This window comes from Natator depressus, chromosome 17, assembly GCF_965152275.1.
Source record: "Natator depressus isolate rNatDep1 chromosome 17, rNatDep2.hap1, whole genome shotgun sequence".
Lineage (NCBI taxonomy): Eukaryota > Metazoa > Chordata > Testudines > Cheloniidae > Natator > Natator depressus.
The window spans coordinates 6476204-6496725 of record NC_134250.1 but is presented as its reverse complement, the minus strand read 5'-3'; the positions used below and the strand labels follow the sequence as shown (position 1 = coordinate 6496725).

The following is a 20522-nucleotide window of genomic DNA, read 5'->3' as shown; positions in this document are numbered from 1 at the left end:
TTTGATTTTTATAAAAAGAACCTGAAGTTTCGGTTCAGTACAGAATGTTGTGGCTGCCTCTAGTTTGTGAGCAACAATGACAGATATTTTCCCAGTAGCGTTTTGCCCGTTTTTATCGGCATAGTCGCATTTGAAATTGTCTTCGTTTACCAGGAATCTGATGCATTGCCTGCACTACTGTACCTGGCCCTTTTTTCCTCACTTTTTGTTTATTCAGGTTAATCAGTTTTCGTTTCTAATGTGGGAGAGCTATTTATTTCATTTATGTATATATTCATTTAACAATATTTTTTAAAGCTTTTTATTTTTTTTTAACAAGGCAAAAATGGAGCTCAGCCCATTTTTCCAAAAAGGAGGGGTAACCATCTTCAAACAATGAGTGTAACATAAACATTATACTTAACATTGGAGAAGAACCTGCTTCAGCCAGCTGATGAAGGTCTTTCTTTCCTCTGTGTCCGTGTGTGCATGTTTGCATTCTCATTAAGGATTCCCATGTGGAGTTGTTAATCTTTTACAAGTATAGTTTGGAGAAAAAGTTGCTTTAATTTTTTTCATTGGAAGTTGTTACGAATTTTGGTAGAGGTATATTCAAATAAAAACAGGAATACTTGTGTTTTAAAAAAAAAAAGTTTTCAGTTAAGTCAAAATCCAGAATTATCAATGTCTGTCTGGAAGATGCCCTTTCTTAGTAATCTAGTTCCACAGTTCATTTGAGGTACATAGGCCTCTGGTCTTGCAAAGATTTATGAATGTATCTAACTTGAGACTACTCACGGGAATAAAATTACATATATGCATGTGTTTTTGCAGGATCAAAGCCTTTTGTTTCCTCTCTTGTGTTTGGATCACAGATATTTTTTCTGTTTTTTTTTTTAAACTCTCTGTCATGTATTTTTTCAGTATATGAGAATTAAAATGAGATTTAGGCACAATAATTTGAAACATAAATGTGATTAAATATTAAGATTAGGTGACCAAGTCTGAATGAACTTGACCTTTTAACCAAAACTTGAATCAGGTTCAAAAAGTTTCATTGATATTCTTTTCATTTTCCTCACCGCCTCTGCACTTCCTGGTTTTGACCAGAACCAGCAGAGTCAGTATTAAAATCCTGTATTTAAAAATAGGACAACAGAAAAACCCAATTCCCCCACAAATAAAAAAACAAATAAAAATCAACAACAAACAACCCCAATGTCTGTTGCTGTGTTAATTGCAAAGATTAGGTTGGCCAAAAAAAAAGTATTTTCCAAGCTCAGCCCACATAATGTCCTCCCACATGAGATGCCATTCACAGCAGATTGTGTAGGGTTACCATATTTGAACATTCAAAGAGAGGACACTCCACCGGGGGGGTATTTTTGCTCATGCCGCCCCCGGCCCTGCCCCAACTCCACCCCTTCACCATCCCCATTCCAACCCCTTCTCCAAATCCCTGCCCCACCCTCGCCTCCTCCCCTGAGCATGCTGTGTTCCCCCTCCTCCCTCCGAGCTGCACGAAACAGCTGTTTCGTGGCGCAAGCGCTGGGAGCTGGGGGAAAAAGCAGGCACTCTCTCGAGTGATCAGCATTCACTTTCTTTGTTGAATGATCAAGATTCACTCTCTTTCTTGAATGATCAACTCTTCTTTGGGGAAACATAATAATGGCAAAATCCCGGACGTTTTTAGATATTTAAAAATTCCACCCGGATGGCGATTTAAGAACCAAAAAGCCAGAGATGTCTGGGAAAATATGGACGTATGGTAACCCTAAGATTGTGGGATGTTCGAAATATGATTGTGTATGTTCTTTGAGCTCCTTGGGCTTAACTACCCTTCAGTGGGGTCCAAACACACAGGTGGGCTCTTTTAGTCTCTCCTCCTTGCCTTCTTCATGGTAAGGCTGTATGCCCTGCGAGGCTTCTTGAGCTTGGCTCTGTCTTGCAGGGAGAGACTCAAATGTCCTGCTGGGCTTTGCTAGGCTTCTTGGGTTTGGTTCCTTCTTGATATGGAAGGGTACAGGTGGAAAGTAGTGGTATTTCCCAAATCCACCCAGTCTTGTTGCCAAAATGAGCTGTAACAGTAAATTGTTCAGATCTTCATAATGTGATCCTCCTTCTCCTTTCTTATGTGCTTTCAACAGTTAACGTGGTAACAATATTGATAGCTCAAGTATTATCATTGGGCATTCAAGTTACACCCAGCAAGGTTAATGGGGAATGTAGGAAGAAGGATGGTCTAGGAGAGGGCATTGGACTGGGGGATTAAAGAGACTTCAGTCCAGTTTCTGGCTCAGCTGCTGATTTCCGGTATGAACTTGGCTATCTCCCTGAGGCCTTGTCTATGCAAGGGGTTTGTGCATAGCAAGCCGGGGTATAAATCAGCAGTGTGCTGCTCACTAGTTTCACCCCAGCTTGCTGTGCACTAACTCCATCATATAGACATGCCGTTACTGTATCCTGTGCCTTAATTTCTCAACCGTAAAATGGGGATAATAATCTGTACATCCCTGGGGAGTTGTGAAGATAGAATCCATTTAAGATTTGTGAGGTGCTCAGATACTGTGGTGACCCAGCCCATATAAGTACCTAGATAGACAGACTAACAGACTAATACAGGTTTCAGAGTAACAGCCGTGTTAGTCTGTATTCGTAAAAAGAAAAGGAGTACTTGTGGCACCTTAGAGACTAACCAGTTTATTTGAGCATGAGCTTTCGTGAGCTACAGCTCACTTCATCGGATGCATAGCATGAAGTGATGCATCCGATGAAGTGAGCTGTAGCTCACGAAAGCTCATGCTCAAATAGACTAATACAGACTCACACGGCTGCTACTCTGCAACCTAGATAGCTTGGTCTCACCTTTCAGACCTACTGTTTCAGGTTCTGCAAACACATATAGAGCTTACTATATCAGTTACCCTCCGCTGAAATTTCTGAGGCTGTCTCAACAACTATAAGAGCGAGAGACTTATTTAAAAAAATAATAATTAAATCTTAGATTCTGGAAAACAAGTAGGCAGCAGGAATGAGGTGCCTGTATACTGTCACTGCAGACCATCTCAGTGTGAACCCTTGTTATTTATACCCTTGCAGGATATAGTCAGTATTGAAAGTCTCAGGAACTCTGTGCTCTCCGGAGTCAATTTGATTTCTGGATCAAAGCATGGATACATTTTGGTTAAAGATGTGAATTTTTCTATGCTAATCCTAGCCATACCTCCAGCTGTTCTTGTTTACCCAATATGAATCAGTATTTACATAATACAACAGAACTTTTTACCCATATGCATTTTGGATTGTAGGAAATCAAGATGTAGTATGTTCTAAGATGAGCAGTTTTATTTGCTTGTAAATGAAAGTTAGCTTGTCTACACGTTCTGTTTGATCTTAAAGTGTAAACAGAAAAAAGGGCCTGAAAACAGCGTTATCTCAACCTAGAACAAATAAGTGTGGTGATAGCGCTGGTGGCCAGGGTCCTGTGTAATCTTTCAGGCTGACGGATTTTTGCTTGTTCTTACTCACAAACTGCTGTTATAACTGACCTCAGTCAGTGTAGGTAAATAGAAAGAATGATAAAAACATACCACCTTGTGCTGCCAAGAGACATATTTGCCCTTGTACAGAGAATGCAAAAATGTCTTTTAAACATGATTTCAGAAAGTATGCTTAAGGTTAAGTCTCACTGTATCCAGACAGCTAATCATTTAAATATTTTACAGACAGCTACCCCACATTTAGTATAAATCTCTCTCTCTTTTTTTTCTTTTCTAATATAGTTACAGTAGTGTAGTCACAAATATTGAATCAGTCTGCTGAAGACAATATTTCTGGGAAATAATCTTGCCTGGGACCGTCTTGAAATAGTAAAAATTGATTGAAAGTCGTTACTCATTCACTGATGAAACTTGCCAGTAGATAAAAGCGGTGCCAGTTGAATGGAAGGATCTGTGCTCCACTGCTTAACTAGACTGTGAAGGCAGGGCTCTAACCAGTGACCTTTGTGACTGTAGTTACATTTCGTTACGACTGCACTAACGACTCAGCCCAAAGAGAGGTATAGGGTAGTTCGCTGTGGGCTTGAGTTTGCCATCTTAACTCGCAGAGTTGAAATCAGTGGCATTCCTTGCAGAGCAAGGTGCCATTCAGGGCGAGGGTGGCAGAACTGGGCCCTGTGCATCTAATAAAAATGTTTTGTGGTGTCAGTGGTTTTATTTTTCTTTCATCTTCACTTGTTACTGTTCAAAGTCTTTCTTTAACTTTCTGGGAAAAAATACAGACCAGCATTTGCTAATTTTATACTGGCCCTGACTTCATCATTGCTGTGTCAATGCCTTCTTCACACATAAAACAATGAAACCCTTTGGTCATGTAGTTCAAACAATGGTGAACATTACTGTCTGAAACATTACTGTCTGACAGTATTATGTATAGCATTTACCCCAATGTCTCTGAAACTGAGAACATCTGGAGAAGCCAATTGCTGAGGAAGTGAATTGCAGACATGACAGGTTAAATTCCTATTGAGATAATGCTGATCATGCTTTTCTGTTGTTTCACTTCACTATTCAGGTAGGAGACAATTCAGTAAAGTTTGTAGAACTTTTCTTACCAGTGCCAGCCTGATAAGTTATTAGTACAAGTAAAAGGCCTGAGACAGCACCAAGATCAGGTGTTTTGATAGCTTGTTTCTTGTAATTGTCATGAAAATATAACGTATGCAGTGTTGGTCCCAGATGTTAGAGAGACAAGGTGGGTGAGGTAATATCTTTTATTGGAGCAACTTCTGTTGGTGAGAGGAATACGTTTTTGTGCTTACACAGAGCTCTTGTTCAGGATAAGATATTACCTCGCCCACCTTGTCCCCACCCCTGTGAAAATACAATATCAAACTGTGGACTCTAAGTTTAGTGTACTGAGTGTTGTGTTACACTGAGTATAGGTTCTACTAATTTTTAAATAAAAAAGTTGATTTTAATATAGCTGTAAGTACTGTATGCACAGTTAGTACAGTATTAACTTTTAAAAGCCCTGGAGTATCTAGCCTGGACGTGAACTGTCAGTCATTTCCAAGAGCAGTGGTAAACAAGGTCAGCCTCTGTCCATGTGATCGTTTGTGTAATCAGCCTTACCTCTTAACTGTCCTTTTTTTATCAACTGTTTTGAAAATAATCAGTTTTCCAGATGCTGCAGTCGACTCCCTTTTTGTTTTATTTCACGTTAGGCTTGTGACATTGTATATATTTAGTCTAGTTAAGATTGGATTTAAATTTCAGGGGAACAGTGGCAAGGGGGTTAACAAGGAATGGTGGCAAGAAAGTTACCCTAGTTCCTCGTTTCTGGACAAAAAGGAAAACCAAGCAGTATGTTTGTGTATGTCAGTTATGATGCCCCAGAATCCAATAATTCTTTATGGATTTTCAGAGACTCTGTTCGTGTAGCATTACCCTCTGATCACTGAATTCTTGGAGGATTAGCTCTGTAGGGCCACTGGCAAATCATATAATGTGATCAAATCCCAGATACTACAATATTCATACTGCCCCATAGTGTTTCTGAACCCAGAAGCAAGGTTTCTCCTTCAGATTTCAGGAGGTTGTGCAGTCACAATATACAAAAGAGATAAATAGATTGGGGAGAAGTAAAAAAGTGGCGTACAAGGGAGGGAATTGAAGAGAGATGGAGAAGGGAATAAGAATGGAGAGAAATGAAGGAAGGTGAGACAAAAATAGTTGGAAAGATGAAAAATGTTACAAGAAGAAGAAAAAGTGAGGGCAGGGGAAATAGTGTAATTAGAAAGGATGAGTGAAGCTAGAAAGAAGAGGATTCATTGTATAATACATGGTTATTCAAAGCTTTCTTTCATTATGTATCAGTTAAGAAACCACTTCATAGACTGTTGTATGCCCTTTCCTTTGCAAACACTGGACTATTTTCTCCCAGGAGCTGTTACAGTTTACCAGCATATTTGAAAGCATTGTTTAATTGACTCGGCTGGGAAAATAGTCTGCAGACACTTGAGTTTAAACCAAGAGGAGATATAGCTGTGCCATAAAGTGACTGATTGCTAAATGAGTAGATGCTACTACAAATATTTAACTAGAGAAGAAATAATTATGTCAGAGCCAACTTTAGTACCTCAAGGTTTGATTTAGAATTCCTTGGACCAAGAAATGGGAAGGATTCCATGGTCATAGAAGTCTTCTGTATTCTCCCTAAACCTAAAGACCGAGGAGTGTGAGCAGTAGTAGTTGGATAATGTATTTCATCATGACATCAGTACTGTGATACTAGTAAGAAGAGGCGATGGCAGTTAAGCCCAGACAGTAATGTGATCCTTCCAAGAGGTTACAGCCAGCAGCAGCACCTGCATGACACTTTACAGCACCTTTTGGGTTGAGAAAATAATGGTTTGGCTCTTAGAAGGTTCTGACACTTCAGCTGCTACCAGATGTGGAACAGTGGCCTCAGATAAGTATTCCAAGAGAAATCCTGAAACATGCTGACCAGGGAATTCTGTTTTTGAATCAGCAGTGTTCCAAAGGATGTGTGCAAGCTAGATATTCCGTAAAACAAGCGCAAGAGTTCCAGGGTGCATGCCCTGCATCAAGAATCAGAGACAACAATGGAGTACTTTGTTGACACTGGAGAACTGGATAGCCATATTTCATCAAGTGTTCTGCAGCTAATTTTGTGTTTAAACAGGAGATCAAATGAGCATTTATCTATCTAGCTATATGTATGCAGTCACCCTTTCACCCAATGACTTGGCCATTTTTGTAAAGGGACTGCTCAGTGCACAAGAAACACACTCCTCAGTACTGCAGGCAGGGAACATGCTTTGTTCAGACACATAACAAAGTGTGGGGGAACACCCATGAACTAAACAAGTACTAAGGGAGGGGTGGAGCGTGGTGCCAACCCATAATAATCTGAGGAACCCTGTTTAACCCCTTGATGATCACTTCACTACACCCATAGTGGCTACATTCCTTTGCCTTAAATAAAAGGCTTATATGTTATTGACCAGGGAGAAGGGTCCTTGTGACCCCTACCCACTCCCAGTGGTTTCTGTGGGAGTCGGGGATGTGTAAGGCATGCCACTGGGTCCAAAGTGATTGAGAGTCCTAACTTCCCAGTCAACTAGACTGGGAAGAAATGGCATTAGGGCCAGAGGAAAGCCCTGGCATCCTCGCAAAGAGCCTTTAATTTGTAGCTTATACGTTTTTAAAAAATCTTGGGTTTAAAGCTACCTGAACTAGCATGTACCAAAACCAAGGCATGTACATTTCCTGTGGGGGGTGTGTGTGTGTGTGAAGGAAATACATAGAATTTAAAAATATAGGTGTGAATGTTGAATCTGATGCTGACCTTGCATTATGGAGTAAACCCCATGAGAGGTCTACTGTACTTTTTACTTTATTAACATAAAGCTGTAAACATTATAGAGAATGGTTGATCTTCAGTATCCAAACATTACATCATAATTAACAGCAAATGTAGAAATATATTATAAATACATGGAACAATAGTACATTAACCTAAAGAACAGCAATAAATTGCAACGCATAGCATAAACTTGCAAACCACTAATGGGGCACTGTGCAGTTTGTTTATACTATGAGCAATCAAGAACTCTGTGTAACGTACAGTAACAGTCCAGTGGACAGCAGGCTCGACATGATAATTTAAACTTCTTTCACAGATACACACAACTGATTTTGGAAGCAATTGGGAATGAGATTACACTTGGTCCTAACAGCATCCTGATGTTATCCTGGTCCTTTCCTTTCATCCACTGCTTATTGAAAAGAAGCTGACTAAGGGTTCATTTAAATTGCACACAAAGATTTGTGATCTTGCTATGTGAAAAGAAGATATTTAACTAATGCCCACAAATGAAACTACAAACGTACCATGATTTAAACTCTTCCAATCTTCCAATGTGCTGCTGCTTGCCTAATATAAGGGGAACACAGACAATGCAGCTCTTGAAGTTGTGGGAAATGTGTCATATGCAGAAAACACCAATCTGGTATCCAAAATATTTGCCTTGGTCCCTGGAGAGTAGGCTCTCTGAATATATATTCTTTGAATCTTTGATAATTAATTTCTGTCTCATTTGCGAGTAGCACTTCTTTGTTTATGGAGCTCCTTCATAGTAAAGCAACTGCAGCTCTTTGCTACCTGGCTTCTAAGTTTCCATCGTTTCCCACCATCTCTCATCCCAGCTGGTCACTGCTGTGTCATTGTTTGAGATGGAAGGTAGAGGTCATTTGCACTTTATTTTAAATGGAGCAGTTAGCCTGGTGCTACTGCAACCTCTTTTCCTTGAGAGCAGGCACATTTACACGAGACTTTATAATTACTTCCTCATTTGTTTCCTGCATGCTGTCATGAGCTAGGATTTTGGCACTGTTTGGGTTGTTTTTTCCCCTGAATATAAAATGAGGAATGCATGCTGAAAACTAATTTAGTATGAAATTGTACATTTCTCTCTTGCTCAGTACAGTGATGTAAAGAGATTATGGTGAAATAAATTAAAACAGATACCAACGGGGGAGGGACTGAAGAGACACATGCAAAGGGGAAAGTGTGTTTTTCAGGTGAGACTCAAATCAGTATCAGTTTGACAGAGAGATTCAGAAAGTATATTCTAGTTGGCAGAAGCTGCAGAGGAGAAGACTCTTCCACCAAGAGAATGAGACTAGAGCGAGGCAGGGGAGACACGTGTTGGATGTGTGGAGGCAGTGAACAGAAGAGGAGAGAGGAAGTTAATAGAGACTTTTAGAAACAATGAGGGGAGTTTTGATCTGAATCTTAAAAGGAATGGCAAGTGTGTTGAAGGTGTTAAGGGTGGGATGATCTGCTCAGATGTCTGGCATGTATAAGAGGGCAGGTATCCTTGTGCATATTGGAGACTGGAAAATTAGGTTTGGGGAGGCCATAGAAGGAGTGATTTGAAATATAGCCGCCTTCTGTAATTGAGAATGTTATTTTGTATACAGTTCTTGTGTGTGATTCTGACATCTGGAAGTTGCCCGTGATTATGGGGTTTCTCTTCTTTTGGCTCTTGTTCTTTTGTATTGGGCCTCTAATCCGTTTTCAGCAGTCTGTAAAGATGAAACTCTCTTTAGACAAACTAGGAGCTTTAAGTGCTCATGGAATGACTATATACCAGTAATACTAGATTCACTGAAAGTGCTAAACCTGCCAGATTTCTAGGACCCTGTTTAACTAGATCATTAGCAGATCATTTGGCTATGTCAACATAATTGAAAAGAGCAGGTGTGTAATGGTATTTTTTGGTTTATCTATGTAATGTTGATGAAACATTTTGTATAGTGACTGTCTGTCAGCCAAATATCTTGTCACACATCACAATACTTAAATCCTTTTTTTATCTCAAAGGTTTCAGGGCTCAACTGCAAACTTGCACTTCAAATACTTGCTGCTTTTGTCTGGAATATTTGGAGTGCATTTCTGGAATATTTGTCAAGATTTTATCAGTGTTTACTCCAATTTGAGTACCTAGTGTATTGTAAAACTGACTTCTCCGAAAGCTTGAAGAATTTTATTTAGCTTATGCTGTTTAATAGTAAAGTGAAAGCTAATCCTTCACCTATATGTTTGTGTGTCATGTTAAATTCATGTACGTATTCTTTTTATCCAGCTTTTACTTTTTAAAACATTTTTACGAACATTGTTTTAAGACTTTTCTATAGTAAATTAAACTAAATTCCTTGTTTTCATGAGTTGTCTGGCAATATGGTGTTGGACCACAATGTGTGTTCCCTTTTATGAAGCATTCCCATAAAGGAGCAAGAATTTGCTTTCTATCAAGGTGTTATGTAAAGCTTAGAAGAGAATTAAATTCTGTTGAGTTTTATTTCTTAGATCTATATAAAAGGTAACTACATCAGAGAGTGTTTTTAACAAATATATGTTTTTCTTGAGTCAGATCTAGAGATTATATTTAAGGAGAAGTTAAAAAAAACACCCATGCTTCTCAAATAGTTCACATAGTACACGTGAGAGTACTCCTATGCATAAAAGATATTTGAACTAATCTGGTTCAGGGGGTCTTCCTTTTTTGTTAATATCGTAGGTTTTAACAGCTGATCCATAAAAGCTCTTTTCCCATGGTAGAGCGAAGCAATTTTAACTACAATTGAAATAATTTTTCAGTGATCCTACAAACGGAGGTAGCGTTTTAGGTCAAAAATTTAAAAAATGGCCCCAGATTTTTGGGGGCCTCAGTGGTGAAACCTGGGGCCTGATCTTCATAGATACTAAGGTCAGAAGGGACCATTATGATCATCTAGTCTGACCTCCTGCACAACGCAGGCCACAGAATCTCACCCACCCACTCCTGCGAAAAACCTCTCACCTATGTCTGAGCTATTGAAGTCCTCAAATCGTGGTTTAAAGACTTCAAGGAGCAGAGAATCCTCCAGCAAGTGACCCGTGCCCCATGCTACAGAGGAAGGCGAAAAACCTCCAGGGCCTCTTCCAATCTGCCCTGGAGGAAAATTCCTTCCCGACCCCACATATGGCGATCAGCTAAATCCTGAGCATATGCTTAGCACCTGCTGCTTCCCATTGGCTTCAACTGAAGTTGTGGATGCTAGTACATCTGAAAATCGGGCCCAGTGTTTCTCAAATTTAGCATAAAAAATGATCTAAAAAAATCTAGTGACAGCTTTTCAAATTTTTGACCATAGTGTTTAGGTGACTAGTCCAAGCTCATGCATTTAGAGTCAGAGCCAAGAAGTCAACTCCTGACACTACTAGTCTTTTCTTCTAACTGCTAAACCACATCAAAATATATGGCGTGACTATACAATTTTGTTGGTGATTATTTACTTATTATTTGTCATGTTTCCTGAGAATTAAAATGAGCAAGCAAATAACAGGTGCCTTGCCTGCTGTCAAAAGTGCAGTTACGATAGCTTCCTGCATGTTTTCTTTTTGGGGACCAAATTCAGTTAAAAAATTACATCAGGCTCCCGTGGCTTTGTGTGGGATTTTGCACTGCAATTTGTTTTGTTGAGTTGGACCCTTAGAAGAAACGTTTCAAGACTCTTTTGAGAAATAGTCAAAATACTCCTGAGGTGTCTTCCAACCCTAATCTTCTTCTATGATTCAAGGTGTGGGATTGTGTTAAATGGTATTAAAGCAAAGATCGTTGATTGCTGTTCACTAGAAAATATAAAATCAAACTATTGACTTAAACAAGCCAAAGTTTAAGTTAAATGTTTTCTGTTCAGACTTGTCTCTTCAATTATAACATGATACCCAACTTGTTTCAGAAAGGTTTTAAAATGACACCTACATATCTATGTAACTTTGCATTTTTCCAGGTACAAGATATCTCTTTCAGCCATGACTGTCGTTGGGTGGTGGTCAGCACTCTTCGTGGCACTTCCCACGTCTTTCCCATCAATCCTTATGGTGGTCAGCCCTGTGTCCGCACTCACATGTCGCCCCGGGTGGTAAACCGAATGAGCCGTTTCCAGAAGAGTGCAGGGCTGGAGGAGATTGAGCAGGAGCTGACGTCTAAACAAGGAGGCCGCTGTAGCCCTGTCCCAGGCCTGTCGAGTAGCCCATCTGGTTCACCTCTTCATGGTAAATCTCATTTTTCTTCTATGTTGTCAGGCACACCTATGCTGTTGAGTTATTACATTGCTTTTGTAGTATCCCATGTTCAGTTGTCGGCAGTATCTGAAAATAGAAAATATTGATTTCACTGTGGATTCCAATAACACTGGATTCAGATAATCTGTATTTCCACCTACAGATGATGCTATTAAAAATGCCACTGTGCCTTGTATTAAACTGCTGCAAATACAGTACCTGAAATCTATATTAAAGTATAAATATACAGGGTACCTAGATATTATGGGGCAGAGATATCTCAAGGCAGAGAGTTTATTACTTAGAACCTACTTAAATAAACTATGGGAAAATCGACATTTTAATAGTCTCCATTGTAAATTAAAAGGTTTAGAGGCTTTAATGTTTCAGATTTTGTTTCACGGCTATCATGAAGTCACTAATCTGGTCTACATTTAAATGCAGTTATTTAAAAATCTCATTGCTCATCAGCCTGGATGGTTATGGAGCACATCTGGACATCCAGAAGATAAATATGTATTTTTTGTGGGGAAAACATGAAAGCCAGGTGCAATGTTGTGTGTCCCCCTTCACTCCCCCAGTTTTTTTTTCTTTTAACAGTGTGGTTGATAAATTTACAAAAAAGAAAAAGCCTTCAAGAATTGCCTTTCCACATCCACTCTGATGATGTGTTGCTCTTGGGAGCCGGGAACAATATAGAAACCATATAGAAAGAAGAGTCCGCCCCAGGGAAATCAAAACTTTCGGGGTGTAATTATAATAGTATCCACAGTCCTAGTTACCCTCAGTTTCTTCCTTTCTGCCCTAGGCAATGAGCTTTGGAACCATCTGTTCATTTTTGCCCTTCTCTTTGATGGTGTAATTTGTTGGCGTGCTGATTGTTGTTTGGATTTAGAATGATTACTGTTTATTCCTGCTGGTCTCTTGTAAATAGTGAGGGTCACAGGTAATTTTAATTTAACCAACCCAATATCAATCTAATTTTAAAAACTAGGGCCTGTTTGGGGCTCCTGTCGCTCCCCTCCCCTAATAGGAATAAGTCCCCTCTGCTGATGTGTAAGAGGAAGCCTAGGTCTCCCTTATTGTGTCAGCAAGAGCAAGAGGTTAGAAAGGCTAGGGCCCGTTTGAGGGTGTTAAAAGGGCCTTCAGCCAGTCTGAGGGTGTTAAAAGGACCGGATGGATCATGAACACTAGTGGAAGGGCACAGTACAGGCACTTGTGAAACCCTCACCTTTCCTGCCTTCATGGTTGCCCTCTGTGCCATTAGGATAGTCTTTGTGGGATTCTTGACACACACAGACCTTTTCAGTGCCTGTTGTTGTTAGGGGACTGAGCACTCCTTCAGTCTAAAAGTTGAGTTTTTTCCCTTTTGGGGCTTCTCCAATGTGGTGGGATTTATTGATTAAAAACCGTGCCCCTATGAATAGCATTTCCTTTATTGCTATTACAGGAGCACCTATCATGATCCCGATGTGCTGGGATAGTCAAGAGGTGGCCAGAAATATCTGTGCCTCCTTATTCCTCCTAGATATATTTATACATACACAGTTATAGCCTATTCCTCTCATTACCACACAGCAGTTCAGTGTGACATGCTTGAAGCAGACACCAGATTGCTGTAAATAATTATTGTAACACATCTAGTCATTTTTAACAATTGACATCGTATAGAGAACAGGAAGGAACTCTCAACTACTGTACCTTTCATCCATCCAAGTCTGTTTTTTGTCAAGAGAAATTACAGTAAGTTGTGTCTTTACCGGTTTGAAGTTTTAAATAGATTTAGCATTTGATATTCAAAAAGAAACTAAAAGGTTTCATTTGGCTTTGATTAGTATGCCCAGAGACTTCTGTAATGGGCAGATTTTCTGAACTGGAGAAAAAGCTAACACATTCACACCACAGCGTGGTGGTATTTCCAAAGAAACAGAGGCCAGGTATTTCAAAAGTGACTTGTGAGTTTCAGTGCTTCAATTTGTGAGTGTTTGTTTTGAGACATCTTTAATAGGGCCTGATTTTCAGGGTCTATATGTTTGAAAATCAGGCCCTTTTCAGGCATCTTCATTTGGTGCTCAGAATTGAGGCACTCAGAAAACACTACTTGCTTCTGAAGATCTTGGCCAAGATGTTTAAATAAATATATCCATCAGTCTCTTAACAGTTCTTAGAAGCCTCGAATTATGGATTCACTGAAATTATACACAGACCCTCATATACGTCATTTGAAAATGTTCTGTGAAAATTATAAACAGTTGCATTGAATAATTACTTTAAAAAATAAAAGGAGTCCCGTAACTTAAATGAGTGCTGAGTTGGTGAGATGTTTTCCAGAAATGTGGAAGAGAAGCCTTTATCATAACAACAGTCTGGGTGTCACTGCAGTCAAAGTTATGGCAAAGCGCAGTTGGCAAAAGATTAGCAACTTGTATTGCCACATGGAGAGCCTGAAGCTTAGGTAGGGATGGGGAATGTTGGGAAACAGGGATTGGAAGAAGGAGGGTGAATGAGGAATTGGGGCTAGTATATCATTAGCTCCTTTTTGTAGTTTAGGAAAGAGGTATGACAATCTGGAGAGACACCTCTCTTGACTAAATGTGTATTTTACTTTGGGGTCGGTCAAAGTAAGGAACCAGGGATACTGTTTGATGCTGAAAGGTTGGTGGTTTGCTGTACTGAATTGGAATAGTGTGTATCACTGGCGAGATGTGGGTAGGCATGTGGAAAGAACACGGCAGCCCTTTACAAGAAAGCAAAAGCCTTTAAAAATGCTTATGTTCCTCTCGCTTCTCCACCTGCCACCCTCCATGCCACCAGCTGCTTATGTCCACCTAATGCAATTAGCAGGGGAGTATATAGTAACTGTGTAGTGTTAGGATGCAGTGGTGTGGTGTGTGTTTGTTTTTAAAGTGAGGTGGCTCAGTGACTGCTTAAATTTCTGGGCCTTAACTTGTTCTGCTTCAAAATTAGATACAAATGTACATAAGTTTTTTTTTTAAATCAAGTCCTAGAATTAAGATAAAATCAGTTGAGTTCTAAATTATAGGAATTGGGAAACCATTGTGTTATTTTAGATGTTTTTGTTGTGTCTGTTTACAGTTTGAAAAGTACTTAGGTGTGGAACCGAAAGGATACAGATGGTTGATCTGTATTATGTGCCTTTTAAAGACTTTTATCATCTACTTGAAAAACATAATTAACTGAAGTTCACAATGACTTTCATTGCAAGGATTTGGTGCACATGTGTGGCAGCTGGATTAACAGAAAACTGTGATGACTATTTTAATCCACAAACTAAGAAGGATTTAGGATCGTAACAGCTTCTTGGTATAATATACTGTTAAACAGACAATATTATACACTATTTTCATTTGAAGGAGTTAGTGTTGTCTTGTGGAGCGTGTGAGGTCTAGTGGTTAGAGTAGAAGAGTGGCCTTTGGGTTCTATACCTAGCTCTACCGCTAACTTGCTGTGTGACCCTGGGGAAGTTACTTAGCCGTATGTACATTTTCCCCATCTGTAAAATGAGAATAATAATCTCTGTTTTAAGGGTGTAGGTAGGGTTTAATTAATGTTTGTAAATTGCTTTCAGATCCTCTGCTGAAAGATGCTATTTAAGTTCAAAATATCATATTGAATTTAATTCTGTGTTTCTGCAAAAGATGCAGTATGGGAACTAAGTATGTAATTCAGTTAGTTAAAAACCACAGTAAATTATAAATTAGAACTCTCTTCTTATTTTATATTAGTTATATACTGGGTGAAGAACTTGTATATGTTGAGCAGTTAGCATAGCTGCTTGTGTACAGATGTCACAGTAAGTGTTGTTTTACTTATTGATGATGAAATGAAAGATGGACAAACAGATTTTTAGTACAGAATGCTATCCTTGTCAGTTGGCTTTTCTTGATTGTGCAATCTTGATATCATGCTTTTAATGAAGGATCACATGCAATTTAGAAATATTTGAGTAAGCTTTAAGATGTAGAAACTTGCCTAGCACTTCAGTAAATTTATAGACCATTGCTGTTAATCCTTCTATTAATACTTCTTTCATATTAAAATGGTATTGATATAATCCTACCCCGGAAGAATGGATTTTAGTGACCAAAAAGCTTGCATATTACCTTTTGATTGGACTAACAAAAGAATTATGTTCCATTCACATTAACTTGAGCTTGCTTTTTATGGCTATAAATATTTTCTGAGCACAATCCTGGTAATTTTCTTCCAGCTTGCTTTTTAGTTCTAGTGTCAAAATAAAATAAAAAAACTTGCCTTATGTATTGTCGAGAAACAATCTATTTATGGTTTATTCAGGACGATTTACAAATTGTTTACCCACACAATGTAAACCTTTATCAGGGTGGGATTCATCTCTAAATGAATCATGTTTTGGCTTTACTCTTGTTTGCCTGTGCTCCTTTTTAGCAGAATGAAGTAAAGGAAACTGTTTACTAAGAGTTGATAAAGAGATATTTCCTTTGCACCTTTTATAGCCAACACAGATTTTGTTTGGGTTATTTTATCTGTTAATCCACCCATGGTGTATTTTTGTCATTCAGTTGGGTTGCCAGAGAGTGTGGTCAGTGATACCAGAGTTAAGTTAATGTCCTTTTATGGGCTTTTACTATTATAGGACTATTGTGACATCAGTGGACTGAAAGAGCAGAATTGGGTCTTGCATGGCTGTTTCCCATGTGTGACGTGGGAATGGTAACACTCACCTGTCTCACGGGCACACTGTGTGGGTTACCTCATTAAATAGTTCAGGGCAAATTCTGCCCTTGATTACACATGTGCAGCTCCTGTTAGCTCAAGTGGCAGCTGTGTGTACATGCCCAAGGGTGGCATTTAGCCCTAAAGTGTTAATGCTTCACTTTGAAAATAGAAAGCCCTATGCAGCTGCTCAATGTTTTTATCATCCAGTGTAAAAATTACAATATAGTAACTAAAAGTTAAAGGTCTTGTTTAACCTACTCATGGCTTTTTGCTTTTGTTGATCAGCGATTTTCCTGAGTGAGACCACATCACAAATGTAAACATAAATTAACCACACATTTGAACCTTATACTGTGCAGTTCCACCTACTTAGAAAAATCAATAATAATAATATGATTCTTGAACTTGTTTTCTCTGTATCATTTAATTGTGTATTGAAGTTTTTCATTTGGATTTTGTAGTTTTTGCCAAAAAAATCAATCGTACACAGATTGGTTCTGTTTTAAATTTTACGCCTCAGCTGAAATACAGTACATAAATTTAGAACTGAGGAAAACAAGTCTTATACATACACAGATTTGACTGTTTAGAAACATTCTACATTGTACAGAATAATCCATTTTCCATTGTGAAGTCTTTTTTATTTTTATTTTTTTTAAGACAGTAGGTCTTCTCACACATCCTTGTCTCTTCTTTCATTTGTAGTGGTTGCTATATCATTAAATGCAAAATCCAACAGTCTGATAAACGTAGGCATCTCAGATGCTTTAAATATTTCCATGTCACTTTTCACTATTTCCCAGAGTGAAACTCCATTTTATTAGAAGAATTCTTATGGGAAAGCAGAGTTGAAAGGAGTGACATCATCAAGCCTTCCTGAAAAACAGATTGGTTTCCTTTAAGTAACACTCACTTGAGAAACCACCTATTTAAAGAGAGGCAGACAAAAAATAGTTTGAAAGAAAATTAGCTGTAGAATAACTTAAAGCACTGGAGGGCAATTCCCTTCAAAGTTTTAACTTAATCGCCAGCACTATAAACATGAATCAAAAGCAGCCTATTTGAAATGTCTCTTGTAGGCTTTTCTTTTGCCTTCTTGTAAATTATAGCCTTTATCTGGTACAAATAGTTTTTGTAAATTCATAGATACACTAAAGAATGCCATAGTGTGGGCCTGACTCTTTATCTATTTGAAATGCCTATTCATTTGATGAATGCAAACAAGTCACTTTAGATCTGTATTGTAAAAAATATTTTCCTCTTTAAATATGATTTCAGATAATTTATATTCTAAATTTGTCTACAAATCCTTATTTGTTTCTTCTTCACGCAACCATTCTTTACATTGGGTGGCAGAAAGAAAGGCCTTCTCCTTTGAACTGAAATGGTTAATTGGACACCCTCTAGAGGGCGATGTTTTCTTAACTTTATCAGTGCAATGAATCCAGCTTCTCTCAGTGTATTCTGTTGATTTAGGTTGATGGTTGATGTTGTATGAATGCCATAGGAATATTCTGATTTATCATCCAGTTTACCTTGCCTTTCTATGAGTTGGAAACTTCGTTACATCCATTTGTTGATGTCTATTTGAAAAGTTTTAACAGAAATTATTTTACACGTGCCTCAGGAAGAATTTGCGTCAGATTATAGTTCATTGTTTTATGTTGGCAAACACTCCAGGCAAACTACTTTTTAAAATAATGTGCTTTTGGTTATCTTATGTTTTTAGTACTATGCATGCCAAATGTCTGAAAAGTGGACCTTCTTTCTTTTCCTATTAATGCAAAGGGGATTTATATTGCAGTTGATGTGTGTTATCCAAGTAAATCCTTTGTGTACAAGTTGGAGAATGGACTACTTAAAATGTATCATGATTCAGTTCTTTACAAGTCTTCCTATTCTGAGTGTGTCTGAAGAGGTAGCAAGATTCCTCCACCCACACCCCCCACCACCTTATTCTGGCAGTCTTGGATCACCTTGTAGTAATTGCTACACTGACAGCTGGTGTAGGCCATTCCGTTCTGGAAAACTCCAGGTGTTACGCTGGATCTCTTGGCCAGGAACTTTGTACGGAAAGTACAAAATACCCATCAGTTACAGTATGACAGTGGATTACAAATTTAGAGTAGATGAGAGAATATACTAGGAGATGTGGGAATGGTTGTTAACTGTAAGCACAAATTTGGGTACTGGCCATCAGTTTTACTGGTTGTACATAAGCTGTATTATGATAACGGATGAAGAATCAGTGAAGTGGATAAGGTTGGTAGTATCTGCTGGGTCGTTGCTGCAATGGACGCAAAAGATCCATTACACCAGCTAGAGGAAGTGGAGGATTGACAGGAGACCAAAATTTAGCACAGTAGAAGGTCAAGTAGGGATGTAGGCTGAGAAATTATATCGGGGGGAGCATAAGCATGAGGTGTTTTAGAGAGGGGGCTTTTGTAGTGGGTATGGACGTGGATGGGGGAACAAGTGTCAGTTTCAGAAGACAGGACAGATGTCTCATTTGCATGTACATGTGAAAAAGGCATGTGGTAGCATTCTGAACAGACTGGAGTTTGGATGAGAACTATTTCAGGAGGGAATTATCGTTACTGAGGCAGGGAGTGACAAATGCATGACTGAGTGATTTAGCAGAGAAAGTGTCAAGGTAATGGCTTATGCAAACTATGTTTTGGACATTTTTGTAGGTGGACTTGCAGAGGAATAATGGCACAGCAGAGCAAGATGTCCGTGACAGAGCTGAGAGGTGGGAGAAAGGCTAGCGTTGAGAATGGCACTACAGTTATGAGGGCCCCATGGAAGTTTTCTTGCAAAGGTGGATGGTCTCAGTCTTGGTTACATCAAAATGGAGAACATTTCTGTAGGGTCAGATGTTGATTTGTCAGAGGCAGATGAAGCGGGAGTTGAATAGAAGAGCATATAGAAGAGAATAATGCAGTTCTACTCTGAAAAGTGACCCAGTAAAATGGCATTGTGAGGTTCTTTGTTTATTATTTCTGTTTTTCTCCCTCAATTATTTCCTATCAAATGTGCACAATTCACAAATAAAAAGATGTTTTTCCCTCTGCAAATGTGAACTGAGCTGTGAAAGTCAAGTTTGATTGTTTTCTTCTTGGACATCACCAGTAATAAGCTTATTCTGCTGATTAAGCCCTCAGTGACACCCATTATCATCTGATTGTCTCTGATGGAGTTGCACGCTTCTTACTGATTGAAAGTTGGTGAACTATTATATTGGTGATGTACAAGAAGGAATAGAAGCCACAGCTTTATAGGCTCTGCAGGAGCAAAAAGTAACGAAAATCTGTTGTTGTTAGTATGGACAGTTGAGGTGACTACACAAAGGGAAGAGAGCTGTTGTGTAATGACTGATTACTTTTTTGTGTATCTGCTTTTCAGAGCAGAACTGCATTTTAAAAGAGAGAGTTGAGTGTCATCAGAATAAAAGCAATCGCCAAGTTTAAACTGTGAAATAATGTGCTTGGGTGAAAAGAAGTAGCCAGTGAAGGGCAGAGTACAGAGCCATAAGGGGCTTTATACAGCGTCAAAGCACAGTTTACCACTGAAGTAAAGAAACAGGGATAAGAGTGAAACCAGGTGAGAAGAAGGGCAGGACAGCATGTTCTTGAGGATAGTGTGGTCAGTAATCTCAAGGAAAAGAAGTACGTTGAGAGAGCTATGATCAGTACAGTTAAGGAGTTCATTAACCACCTTCAGAAGGGTGCTTTCATTGCTGTGAAAGATGTAAAAGCCAAACTGGCATGAGGCAATGATGCAGCGGGTGCCCAGGAGATGAGAAGGCTGTTCCGATAATTTTGTGAGAATGGGGTAAGTCTGATGTGAATGGATATGAAGTACAGGTACAGTTGTTGAAGGTGGTGTGATAGCTGAGGTTTTGATGAGGTAGGGTGAGAGATTCTTGTTATATAGCTGTTTGTTGATGATGGCAGCTAGAGGGGGTGAGTCGTGGTGAGAAGGGAATAGATGGTATGAGGTTCAGGAGATACCTTTCTCTGTTGTAATCCAGAGGAGGGCACTGGTGCAAACACTTCCTGCCTTCCCCAGTGGTGTATTCCTCTGAGAAACAGCAGCTACCACTGTTGCAGGGGCATGAAATACATAGCCCTTGTGCCTGCAGGGTTGCAGCAAACCCTGTGTGTTTATAATCAGTGATTGAT

General features: G+C 39.0%; 1 protein-coding gene across 9 annotated transcripts in view; it reads left to right on the top strand.

Moving 5' to 3' along the window:
- BCAS3 (BCAS3 microtubule associated cell migration factor) overlaps positions 1-20522 on the top strand; it is a 489647-nt gene that overhangs the window by 145938 nt on the left and 323187 nt on the right. For all 9 annotated transcript variants that reach the window (XM_074974373.1, XM_074974376.1, XM_074974372.1 and 6 more), the window contains one exon: positions 11346-11610. In XM_074974373.1, coding sequence (XP_074830474.1) covers positions 11346-11610 — 265 coding nt within the window. The remainder of the gene's footprint in view (positions 1-11345; positions 11611-20522) is intronic.